Source organism: Crocodylus siamensis, chromosome 8 (genome assembly GCF_052110815.1).
Source record: "Crocodylus siamensis isolate JL-2025a chromosome 8, ASM5211081v1, whole genome shotgun sequence".
NCBI classification, from domain to species: domain Eukaryota; kingdom Metazoa; phylum Chordata; order Crocodylia; family Crocodylidae; genus Crocodylus; species Crocodylus siamensis.
In genome coordinates, this window is record NC_143402.1 from 58,745,039 (window position 1) to 58,758,422 (window position 13,384).

Here is a 13,384-nt window from a genome sequence, read left to right on the forward strand (position 1 = left end):
AAAACCATTGTTGATACCTGATTTAGTAAATTTTAGTTTTATTTACACGCAGAAAATTGAGAGAGAGAGAGAGAGAGAGAGAGAGAGAATTCTTTGGACAGATACATATACTATAAATCCTGCAGAACATCCTCACTTACAGGGCAGATCCATTCCTTTTAAAGTACAACTGTAGAAGCCCTAGGTTACAGAATTCAAATGGTTTTCATTAAAAAAAGTCTTGAGAAACACAAAATCTTTACCCCACTTATATACAGGTTTTTTTTTTCTTTTTTAAAAAAAGGTGTTACCCCATACCATAAGGTCCAAGCACCCCACAATCTTAATGTATCGATCTTCAAGGCCTAGATAAGACAGGGAACAATAATTATCCTGAATTTGCAGATGGGGATATGTTGTATGTCATTATCTTTTCAAGGGGAAGCAGATTCTTGCTAGTCTTGTATGCAAGAAAATACAAGAAATTAATTTATGAAATTTTACACATTAAAACAAGTTGCTGTTAATTTGCATGTCCACACAATTTGTAAGATACAGCTGCATGAACGGCACATGCCCCCTGTGGCAGCAAGTGGGGGAGCTCCCGCAGATGCTGCTGGTGCTGGGGGGTGAGGAGCACTGACCAAGGGTCAGCAACTGCCCAACAGCGTCGGCAGCGGCCAGTGGGGAAGGGCAAGCGGCAACCACCCACAGGTGCCACCGACAGTTTCAGCAGCGCCTTTTTGTAGGGGGTGCACTGCCATGCTGAAGGGGTGCACATGCGTCGCCCCTGTATGGCTGTATGAGGCAATTGTATGCCATTGTGTAACCATACAACTTAATTTACAGGAATATTAAGGAGAAAACAACAGCTGGCTCTTAATTTCTTGAGAATTTTTTGAACATTCATGCTAAACATCCAGATACTGAAAACATCCACAGTTCTCCCCTCAGGTTTTTTAGCAGAATAAAAGTTGTTGCTTCCAAAGAGGCAAAGCCCTCCAAAGTGATAACTGAAATAAGATTTCCCCTTGATAATCTTAAAAAGAAAGAAAGAGAAAAAAAAAAAAGGTTTATTGGACCTTGATGCTATTGGTAAAAATAGACCGGCCATTTTTAAGAAGTGTAAAGTTTACTTTAGAATACAAATGGCTGAATATAAAGCCCCAGTAAAAGCAAAATAGCTCAAATGTAAAAAGCTATGAGAAGACTGACTTAGAGCTTGAAATGCTGGTCACAGGAAGTTGTCACCAATCCCTGTTTGTATGGACTGTTGGCATGCAAGCATGCAGTGCCAGGTTATGACTAAAGAATTTCTCAGGGTGCTGTTGCAGGTTACCTTTAAAACACTTAAAAACCGTAGAACGTTATAAGTCATAAAGGTAAGAACAATTTCAGAGCAGCCGTGGGTTAAGGTTTAATGCCATCTCAGACTGCACAACTGACTTTCCATTAGAAGGCCTGGTGAGCGGGAGCATGGACAAGAGCCAGGACTTTTCCTGGGAGAGGAGAGGGTGACATGTAGCTCAGATGTGGAAAAACCACCATGGTGACTGTGGCTTCCCTCACTTTGCAGCCAGGAGGTGGTAGGGGCAGGACCAAAACACATTTGAAGTAAATGGACAGGGGGGAGAAGTAAAGAGAAAGGAGGGTTAAGGACCAAAATCTTGCATGTGTTTTACTGAATTAAGATGGGGGAGTGGAGGTTGGTAGTGGTGGGGAGGGCTGGGGTATTACTCACACCAGGACAGAGCCGAGACTTAGCAGGCTTACTGCGTGCATGACACGCTGAGATAGAGCTGAGAACCAGTTTGCAGCCTACCCGGTGGTTTCCATTCTCTGGTCTATATTTTTAATGGAGATAGGTAGTAGGGCCATGCAAAACTTCAGTCTCCGATTCGATTCAGCAGAGATTCGGCCTAATTCAGCGGCCAAATCTCTGAATCTGAATCAAACTGAGGACCTTTTAAATCTTTCTGAATCAAATTGGAACCCTCCGAATTGATTCGGAGATAGACAGAGATTTAAATGTTTTTTCTACATACCTTAAGGTACCAGGCAGCTCGTGAATGCTGGGGCAAATGGCAGGAGTGACACGTAGGGGTGCATGCGGGTGCACGTGCACCCCAAGCATGGCGGTGCACCCCCTGCAGAAAGGTGTCACTGACATAGTTCGTGGCACTTGTGGGGGATTCGCAATTCTTGTTGACCACCATTGCTGGTGGCTGGTTGCTGACCCTTAATTGGCGCTCACCACTCCCCGCCCCCCTGGCGTCTCTGGGAGCTCCCCTGCTTACTGCTGCCACCATGCCCCCCAGCCACTGGGGACACGTGCCATTCATGGCTAATGGAGCATCCTGCAGCAGCGCGGGGGGCTCCCCAGTGCGCTTGGCAGCTGACCCGGAAGTGGACCACAAGCACTTCTGGGTCTGCCAGGGGGCCCCCCTATGCCCCCGAGCTTGGCAACTGGTGCCTCCTGTGTCCAGGGGTGAGGGGGCACCTGGGGTCCCCCCATGGCTGATTGCCAAGCCAGGCTGGTGCAGGGCCCGCCCCCCGCCACATGCTCCTTTGCCGACCTGGAAGTGAACTGGATGCAATTCCAGCTTCACCGCTGAGCACGTGGGAGACCCTCCATGCTCCTGTGGGATGTGCCATCCGCCCCAGCATCACAGTATTCATGAGCTGCGCCTGGTACTTCAAGGTACGCAGAAGAAACATTTAAAGCTGTGTCTATGTCTGAATCGTTGATTCTCTGAATCGGCATCGAATCTTCAGATTCGGCCAAATCAAATCAGAGACAGTGATCCGAGTCAACAAATCAAATCACTGTCCCCAGTTCAGGCCAAATCTGAATCAGATAGGGTCCACTCTGCACACCTCTAACAGGTAGTAGGATTGCTATTGTTTGCATGGGGGTGCTAAAGGAAGCAGCAAACTGGTGAGCTGCACCTGCATGCTCAGAGTGGTCAGGGTATGCTGCAGCTGCATCCACTCGGGGCAAGAGGGGGTTTGGCTTGGGGCCATCACCACCCGCTTTGGCAATAGAGTTCAGGAGGGTTGAAAGTTTGCCTGTGGAACAAAGGCTGACAAGGTTCTTTGGGTAAATCCTATATATTTTATTAGATCAACTAAAGTATGGAACAAAGGAGTGGAAAGGCCTGGGATTGGTACATGCTAGGATGTTGCAGGAACAAAAATGGAACAGTTTATCTTATTGCAGGAGACTAGCAATACCCAGGAATGGCAATACCCAGGAATGACTTACATAAAATGGATCAAAAGATACCTCCCACCAGAAGTGGCATAAGTAAAATGGTTAAAGCAGCTGTTCCCAACGTGGTGCCCACAGATACTGTGGTGTCTCCTGAGGTTTAGTCAGGTGCCCACATGCATTTTCACAAGCAGTAAAAAATCACTATTCCAACAAAAAATGCTGTTATAATTCAGTGCCCGTTACTTTTTCTTTTAAATTCCAATGTGCCCTTGGGCACATAAATGTTGGGAACCTCTGGGTTATAGGGTACTTAACATGAATTAACATACTTTAATGGGAGAATGCTCCCATTGTAAGCATCTTTACAACAGTTTAAAAGGTAACCTGTAACACTGCCCTGAGTCTCTGGTCTATGTTGCTTTTAACTATATTTTAGAGAGTTCCAACACAAAATAAGATTATGTTACAACAGCTTAATAATTCATTAGACTATTGTCATTCTATACAGAAGTTTAGGATAAACTGTGGGTCCTGGCTCTGTTGGAGAAAGGGAAAATGGAAGGGAAGGATGAGGTAAAAAAAAATCTCTCAGTATTGGTGGGCATCCTGGACTTAAACTGCTTCTAATGCCTTTTGCAAACAGATTGGAGCAATACTCTACCCTCACATACTGAGCAACCACTAGAATCATTTAGCCAGGTACAATGAAAACAAACCTGAGAAACTGGCCTCCTAAAAGCTCACTCCTACACAAGGAAAATTTCTGGGGAAAACCTGGACCCACATAAGTTAAGGGGAGTTTTGTGCATACAGACGTTTGAGTTTGGACTTCACCCTAAATCAAACATATTAAACATTCTAAAATATTTAGGCATAGCTTAGCTTGAAGATGAAAGCAAAAAAGGCTAGGTTAGTAATTTAAAAGATACTAGGTGAAAGTATTTAACTTTATGTCTCCTAGCAACATGCATCATGTCCTCACATACAAATAGGATTATGTCAGTGAGCAAAGTTGAGAAACCAAATTCTACTACTTAATAGTTTATTATCAGTGACTGGATGTTTGAATTAATTTACTTGACAGGACAACTTAAAGAGGATCCATAACTGGCCTGGAGAAGACAAGGAAAAAAGAAAGAAAAGTACACACACAAAAGGCACAACCCAAACAAAACTTACAGGCCTTTCTATTAAATCAATGCAAGGCTGCAGATCCAGTCCAAAATCAATGAAGTTCCATTCTATACCCTCTCGCTGGTACTCTTCCTGTTCCAGGATGAACATGGTGTGGTTGAACAATTGCTGCAACTTCTCATTGGTATAGTTGATACAGAGTTGCTCAAAAGAGTTCAGCTACAAAATATTTAGTGAATGAGTCAAATAATTCAATAGCAGGGTTTATCATCATTACATACATTGAAAGAAATGTTCACAGAGTAAAGATCTCATTCTATTATAGTTGCCTTTAATTTTATAAGAAGTTTGCCAGGCGTAAAATTATTCAGTAATAGTTCAAATCACTGGCAAAATACTGTTACCACCATCACCTGTAGTGGACAGAAGACTGCTATGCAACAGGAACAACCCCCCCCACCCCTGGCCAAGACCTGCTACCAAAAAATAGATGGTTATTCATGGGTAGATACACTTCAAGAATAGAAATTGTGGCTTCTCAGTTTTTGCCATCATAAGCTAGAGTAGCCACAACCTTTACATTTCCTAAAACTAATTAAATACTTCATGAAGTCTTTGTTGCATCTTGCAAGTAATCATTTTACTGCTGTCAGTCAAATCAGAAATTATCGCAAGTGCTTTACAGGGAAACTAGTTTGTAAAGATATGCATTATTTCCTAATAGTTTGCTTTATGATATACCTCAAAGATCTCAAATCCAGCAATATCCAGAATGCCAATAAAAGATGCTCCCTGTCGTTTGGTCCTATCCAGAGCTTTATTAATTCGGTGAACAAGCCAGCGGAAGAGACGTTCATAGGTGGCTTTTGCCAAGGCTTCCACTGCAAAATCTGCCTGGAAGTCAAAATATATTACACTTATTATAATAAATAAGAATATTTTGGAATAAATCATATTATAATAAACATATATTCAAGATTTTAAAGTCGTACTAAACATCAAAATAACAGATACGTTTTCACAAATAACTGCTCAAAAGAACTTAGAAGTGTAATATAGTCAATTCCACCGAACTAAGAAAACAAACAGTACAGATTTTCATTTGGTTAGCAATGAAAACAAATTAATTTTTAAGCAACATATTAGGTGTTCTGAAAATGTGATACTTACAATTGTATGAGAATCGAGACCAGCAGGAGGTAAAAGATTTTTCTTGTATTCTATACATTCTTTGGTTTTGCCAAATAAAACTATTTAATACAATAATTTGTTTAAAGAGGAACTAGAATGATCATGACTAACTTTAAGCAGCTTTCAGTGAATTTAAATGAAATGTAGTGTATAGAAATAAAGTAAAGCTACAAGTCTCACAACTTACTTGTTCTTTAGTTTGGGCTTTCTGAACATAGTCTCTGCCAACTTTAATGCGCGGTGTAAGTATAGCCCTGGTAAACTCCATTACATTCATTCCCAGGAGGTGGCAGAGTTTCTGTGCAACTGAAGTTAAAAAAACCCAAAAACAAACAGAAACAAGAAAAAGAAGAAAAGAAAATGCTAAGATACTTGAATATTCAAATTGCCACAGCAACTAGTTAGAATATTAAGGCAAACGGCTCTTGAACTTGTGACTGGCTTAGTAATTTTTATTAAAAACTCAAAATTAGTCTTATTATATACAAGGCTGATTGTTGTTAAATTATAGCTTATAATTAAGCTATAAGCTGTAAGGAGCCTGTGTATAGACACAGACCCCTAGCTTTCCATTACAATTCATTTGTCTTTTGTTATAGAATGCCAGATGTTACTAGCTTAAGAAAATGGGTAGGAGCCTCACATTTTAGCAAGTGACAGGCTCAATACTACTAAGGCTTCCTATAATGCACTGCTGCGTTTCAGTGCAGCAAGTATGTCAATGGATTGCTATGGATATTTATGACTATGCTGCACCACACCATGCAGAACATTTTTCCATCTGTGGGGCTCCTGGAGGGGCTGGAACTTGGGGGCATGGCTAGCAGGGGCAGTGCCTACCACCACCACCACCAAAATCCTAGGTACAAAGCTCTGTTGGGTATACATTTCAGCAGTGGCAGGTGACTAAATGGCTGTATTAATAACCTATGTGGCACTGCTGCCACTGATCTGGATGTGGTCCATAAGGACATGCAAGTTTGACACCCCTGGTTTAAAGTATCTGATACAGGACAATATGAAAGGCAGACTATTAAGTAAATAGGCTATGGACTTTTTCTGGTTTGGCAACACCTCTACTATTTTTTACTCTTTCCTTCTATATGCATATTCTTTCCTAATTGAATTTACTATTAATAACATAGGCATTTGGACTTGACTATCAGATTCATTTTTGAGGTTAAGATATTCTTAGGTTTAGAGCTAAGTATTTTTCTCAGGTTTCCCAAGCCTCCTCAGGAAAATATCTAGTATGATAATGATAACAACAACAGCCTCTCTTTATTTTTTCCAATATGATATTTAACAAAACAACTGATTTTCTCTTCTACAAAGTAGGAAACTGCTTGTTCTGGAACAGGTGTTAGAAAGTTAGTACATATAAATTACCACCTGCATTTTACTAGTATTGAACATACTGTAATCTACCTTCAAAGCTCCAGGTTCCATATACTGGTTATACTGCTAACAAAGTTCTAGTGCTGATTACCAGAATTTGGAGAGGCATCTTATTTTGCTCATGTAAGAGGCATAGTTTTCTTATCCTATTATTGAGTGCAAGTACACAATTTCTCTCTCACCCCTGAGGCTAACCTCATTTAACCCTGCAGAGTGCACAGCTCTCCTGTCCATGGTAGTTAAATGCCTCTGGAAACAGACCTCTATGCAGGAAGCAGGAGACTTTCCATCCAATTTAATGGAAAATTCAAACTCGTGCTAAATAAAATGTCCAGCTGCTTAGAATCCTCTCCCCCTCTGACAACATAGGCTGTTTATGCATGAAGAGGATCACTAACAGTTAAAGCACTTGCTCCAGACACCCTCTCTCTCTGAGCTCCCCACCCCCAACCAGCTTCAAGGTGCTTGGACTTATGCCTCCTATGCCTCCAGCACATTGGACTTACGTCTCCTCACAAGTGTCCATAGCTGGGGCATAGCATCTCCCACCCTCTTTCTCTTGAAGCTGGCACTGGGCAGCCAACAGCTAGAGTTATGGGGCCAGAAGAAATGCATGCAGAGAAGCAGCCCAAGGAAGAGGGTCCTGGCCTGCCCTTGAAGATTGGGAGCTCTGAGTTCTGGCTCTTGCTCCTAAGGATGTTTATGAATTTTAACCAAATGCATCATGGACACTGACTTATAGCTGAAGTCATGTAGTTATAATCCAGAGTAATGCCATGACTTACATTTTAGTAATAGGGAAATGACCTAGCTTCATGGAGTTGCAGCAGTGCAAGCTAGGGGGTTGGGGCTAAGGGGGATGACTTGTTTACACTGCACAGAGCATTCCAAAAATGAAACACCAATCCTTAGCATGCCCAACTCCACCCTCTGGTATAAACTGGGTGTTGCAGCAAGTCGTATTGCAGAAGAAAGTGGGACAGTGAACAAGAGTTAGCTGGTATCCCATGCAGCAAGGTAGACTAGCCACAGAGTACTGGAAAAGGCTGAATCATGTACACATGTGGGTTTATCTCCATCATGGAAAGTCAGGGACCTTGAGGTTTGCTACTAGTAATCCATCAGGCTCTCTCTTCCTCCCCAGACACACACTCTTCCCTGTTAAGGATTCTGGGTAATATCTTCCAACAAATTGTTCCTGTAATGAGGACTGCCATTGGAAGGTTTTCCAAAAAGTCCAGTCTGGGCATCTATTTCAGCCAATGGGGAGAGCCCTCCTTCTTGTGTACAGTATGACATGATGAAGCCTGCTTTCTGCAACTGGTACCATTTAGGTAGTTTGCCCAATGTAATGCAAAAAATACACACATCGCAGAGACAAGGGCTCAGTCCCCCTTGTCAGACCAGTATGCACCTTCCTGAGCCAGTCAGTCAGGCTCCCTCTTGCCTGTTTTCCATGTTTCCAAGTTGCTTTCCCTCTTGGCTGGCCAGAGAGCTAGCCTCCACAGGAGGGAGTTTTTGGTTCTGTCTGGTCTATAGCCATCTCAGAGGGATGCAAGTATAAAATCTGGGTCTCTCTCTTACCTCTGACTTAACCTAAGACATCTGTGGCTTTATGGCTCCCTCTGTGTGTTACAAGTACTGTACAATTAATTGTGTAATTGTGCATTTACCTTGAGATCAGCTACACCTGCAAAGTAGCTATTACACGATAAAAAGCTCCAATCAGCTAAAAAGTTAGCCAATGTGTACTAAGTTTACAGACGGTCAAAAATGTGTACTAATTTTTCAGATGGTTGCAACTGAGCTTTAATTTGCACATGTAATAGGGTCTCCTCCGCAGCTGAGAGCCTGAGTGCTGACAGACAGGGATGTACCATGCCTAGCATGAAACCCCCGAGGCCTAGGAAACGTGGCTACCATAATCCGCAAGGTTCGGTGCTGCATGAAACCCCTGGGCTCTCATGGGGTTCTTGGGAATGCTAGTGCTTCACCTGTAGACAGGAATGAGGCACCCTGCAGCTGACAGAGCTCTGTGTGAGGCATAGCCAGGACCCAGAACCCATCAGCTGCAGGGATTCTCAGTCCCAGCTGTGCCCTCAAAGGGGGCTCCCAGCCATGGGTGCCTGCTCTTTGCTGATGCAGGGAAAGCCCAGGATTGGGCTCCCCTTAAACTGGCAATAAGGTGTAATTGGATTCAATGTGTAATCCCACAATCATATCTCCTGCTATTCATGTGTGCCATGGCAGGAAGTGCAATTGTGTGGATCATGCATTAGATCCAGTCATGTCTTTACCTGCACATGCAGAGAGTCTGGAAATTATTTCTGCTTCCTATCCAAATGGAAAAGCTTCCTGTTTGCTTAAAAACAAAATTCTGCTCTTTCAGATTTGGAATATTACCCCTGAAGTATCTCTCCGATGAACTAAAATTGCAATGTGCCTGGATTAATCTGTGAAATAATCAAGGGGGTAGAGAGAAATAAGTGCATCTTTAAGGGCAGAGCCATCCCTAGGTGTGTGCGGGGCCCGGGGCATAAAAGCCTGTGTAGGCAGGGGGATTGGCAAGTGGCTAGAGTGCAAAGCTGGTGGCACATGGCAGCTGTGTGTAGTGGTGGCACCCTTGGTGGGGCCTGTACAGCACTGTCTGCAGGGACCCCAAGGAACAGCTCTGTTTAAAGACAATTACGTAATACTATGTTGTGTCCATTTATAGGAGGTTTTTGGTGCCTGTTTAATTGTGTTTAGCTAGACTTTTTCAACCTGATAGGAATTTATATAGAAGGTACTGTCACAAATCATAACGGTTTATAATTTAAACCCAGAAACATAAGAACAACTTTGTTCTCGTGTCTGCATTGAAATATTTTTTATTTGGATACTGTGGAAAGATACATGCCAAACATCTGACTTAAAATTATTTTAAATACAAAAATTATTTGCTTTATAAATCAAGTTTTGAAATCTTAATTACAAAAGATAATTATTAACTCATGACATCATTAATATGGAGCATAGAGTGACTAACTAAATACAGTTCCACTGAAATCCAGCCTTTCCTAACACAAGGGGCCAGTAAGAGAGCTTGTACTGAGAGCTTGTAGTCACAGCTGTTTAGAGTGTCTAAACAGCTTAGTTTAATGTTTTATTTATTCATTTAAAGAAAAGGGAAGGGGAAAAAAAAAGATTCCAACGCTATCTTTGGACATGAAAACAACCAAAATTCACTGAAGTTTAGGTGAGTTTTAAATTACTTTCAGATGAAGCCTTCTACAACAGGATTTAGAAGGCTAGAACCCCAGTACTAGACTGAAACATCCTGAGGGACTAGTCTCCATAATTAAGCAGCCCTTCCAATACTAAACTAACTAACCTTTAAAGCATTCACTGATACAATAAATGCTAGGTCACACTGCCCTGCCATTTCAGAAATCAGATATTCTAAATACAGTGTTTAATTTCAGACATGTCACAAAGGAAATTCTGTATAGATTCAGGATTCTGACATCTGGCAACATAACCAATGTCAAGAGTCAAAGTAAATAAAGCAATTCAAATGCACACTTTTCTCCTGTTGTTTAAGCCTTTGCTGATAAGCAATTAATGAAGCTACAAGTACAATACTTGCTCAGAATTTAGAAGGAATGTAAAACTTTCGGTGTCTGCTGACAGAGTTTTAATTTCTGTACAAATGAAGATGACAGCAGAGAATAATAGAGTTTTAAGAGCTTCCTTATACTGTTATATTCAAGACCTCTCCCTGGCAGTGAACTTTACAGAAGCTCAGAAAATTGTACTTGTACTCTGATGCATGATGAATACATTTTAGTCATAAAAATAACAACCTGTCATACAACACATAAGAGGCCCTTAAATACGGCCAATTTACCTGTATTTTCTGGCATAGAAGCCTGATCAGTATTCCTCTCCTTCTTGAAGGAAATATTACCAAATTGCAGTACTGAGGACACCACTTTCAGCATTGCTGTGTCAAAAGACAAACAACACAGCAGTTGACAGAATAAGGGTCATCTTAACCAAACACTCTCATATACATACTTCCCACCCATATTTTCAGCATGCATATAAGCTCAGGAAAAAAAAAAAAAGAATTAAAATAAGGCAAAAGGTAAAGAAATGTTTACCATAGACTCTTGATGCATTCAAGCTAGATCAGCTAAGTCTGTCAACACTTTTCATTTGGTTTATAGATACCTTCACAAAAAGCAAAAACCAAGTGGCTTCTGGAAATCACAAGAGCTTAATAACTTACATAAGATCTCTTCATGGGAAAAGCCCATTATGTGCATGGCTTCCATAGTCTCCTGAAAGTTATCTTTGTCTTGCTGCCCAGGAATGGGGATGTAGCCATTGGATAAAAATCTGTAATTGTTAAATCCTTCAAGCAGCAAGTCAGCTGTAGCGGTGGAAAAATTAAATCCAAGATAAAAGCTTTGCACATGTTTATTTTTCATTTAGTTTAGTTTTCTTTACAAAAAAATAGAATACCATTTTATTCAGTTAATGAATCGGCATTTAAATAAGATGATTATAGGCCATTATACCAACTCAGCAGTTCATTTTTTTCTAACTCTAGACCAATGATTCTCAAATCAGGGTGCCGAGAGAACTTTAAGGGTGCTGCAGAGTGCTACACAAAAGGTGTATAATCATGATTCAAAGGATACACCCAGAGATTTCAGGTAGAAAAACCACTGTTGGAAATATACTGGCTTCTTGTGGTCTTTAAGAGTTCTCTGCAACAGAAGAATTCCTCTATTTTTTGTGTGTTGAAAAATAAGAGCAAACTAAGAGCTGCCAATTTTGAGAGTTCTAACGAGACATGACTTGAGTCCAAAAGGGTTGAAAATTTTTCTAGACATAAGATAAGAGTTCCAAGATATGTAGCCAACTTCACTATCTTTTTAATATTAAAAAGATGCAGCTACTTCCAACTGGATTTATAACTACCTGGATTAGGTCTTTGCGCTGGATAACTACATGCTTTCCTGTCTATGTGTTAACTGCATTATTATTAAGATCCTCTAAAGAAGGCCTTAACATGCATGTTCCTTCTACCCATGTGTGATGGCCATCCAAGTAAAAACTAAATTAAAATGTTAGTATTTTCTAAGTGTTAATGATCACCTTGATGTTCTAAACCACTGGCTTCTCTAACATTAAGGGGAAAAAAATCAGGTTTTCAAAAGTGCATTTCCAAATATGTGTGAATCTCTGAGGGTATAAATAAATATTGCCTTTATGCCACGAGAACAACCTTTGGGGTGGCACAAAGGGAGAGCAAATAGACATCTATACAATTTGCTGTACCATAAAATGCCCAAATTGGTGGCTGTGATAGCTTCTGCTGCCTTATTGCAGTAAATACTTGTTAACTTTATGGCACAAGAGCTTTGGCAGTCCTTGGCTACTCCTTCTCACCAGCTGCCTCTGGCAGGTGTGCCCAGGGTTTGAGGGCCCCAAAATTGCAAACCCTGGGAATGCCTGACTGACTTTTCTCCCAGCAAATCACTAGGACACATCTCTGTAAGCCAGGAAACCGTGGCTTTCTCCACTAACAGAGGCATTCCACAAAGATTCATCTCTGCAAATGGGGAATGTCACCTACTGTCCTACAGGATCAATGAGTGAGACGACTGGTGTTGTGCACGTTGCCCAATGAAGTGGATCAGCTGCACCTGATCAGCTTATGCTTTAAAACTGTAAGCAAACTGAATCTAAAAAGAACCTTCATGTGTGGATAAATGCTCTAGTAGATGCTAGTCTGCACACACAACTAAAAATATTGACCCACTTTTATGTTAATCTTGACTGATTTAAAATGCCAAGATCAGCCACTGCTCAAAAGCAGTACATCTTCAAAGCAGTTATTATTAGGGGTGTATGAAATGGGCCATGTTCAATTCAGATCCGGGCTGAATTGAGGGACAGTTATTCTATTTGGCTGAATCCAAATCTGAAGTTTCAGTGCTGATTCGGAGCATCAGCGATTTGGCCATAGACAGTTTTAAATGGTTTTCCTACATACTTCAAGGTACCAGGTGTGGCTCATGAATGCTGAGATGCTGGGGTGGATGGAGTATCCCACAGGAGCGTGGGAGGCTTCCCCACATGCTCTGCGGTGGACCTGGAAGTGGACCAGGAGTGATTCTGGCCTGCTTCCGGGTCCGCCGCCAAGCGCGTTGGGGACCCCCTTCTGTGGGATGCTCCATCTGCCCCAGCATCTCAGCATTCATGAGCCACCTGGTCTTGAGGTATGTAGAAAGAACATTTAAAGCCGTGTCTATATCCAAATCACTGAATCTCTCTGAATCGATTTGGAGGGTTCTGATTTGATCTGGAGAGCTTAAACGGTCTCCTGATTCGATTCGGAGATCTGGCTGCCAAATTGGGCTGAATTGAATCAGTGACTGAAGCTTTGCACAGCCCTAGTTATTATACCATGCA

At 41.6% G+C, this 13,384-nt stretch overlaps 1 protein-coding gene across 3 annotated transcripts in view; it reads right to left on the minus strand.

Annotated features, from left to right (window-relative positions):
- MYH10 (myosin heavy chain 10) overlaps positions 1 to 13,384 on the minus strand; it is a 140,969-nt gene that overhangs the window by 51,722 nt on the left and 75,863 nt on the right. For all 3 annotated transcript variants that reach the window (XM_090059402.1, XM_090059401.1, XM_090059403.1), the window contains 5 exons: positions 11,190 to 11,333; positions 10,806 to 10,901; positions 5,706 to 5,824; positions 5,069 to 5,221; positions 4,373 to 4,546 (listed from right to left, as the gene is read on the minus strand). In XM_090059402.1, coding sequence (XP_089915528.1) covers positions 4,373 to 4,546; positions 5,069 to 5,221; positions 5,706 to 5,824; positions 10,806 to 10,901; positions 11,190 to 11,333 — 686 coding nt within the window. The remainder of the gene's footprint in view (positions 1 to 4,372; positions 4,547 to 5,068; positions 5,222 to 5,705; positions 5,825 to 10,805; positions 10,902 to 11,189; positions 11,334 to 13,384) is intronic.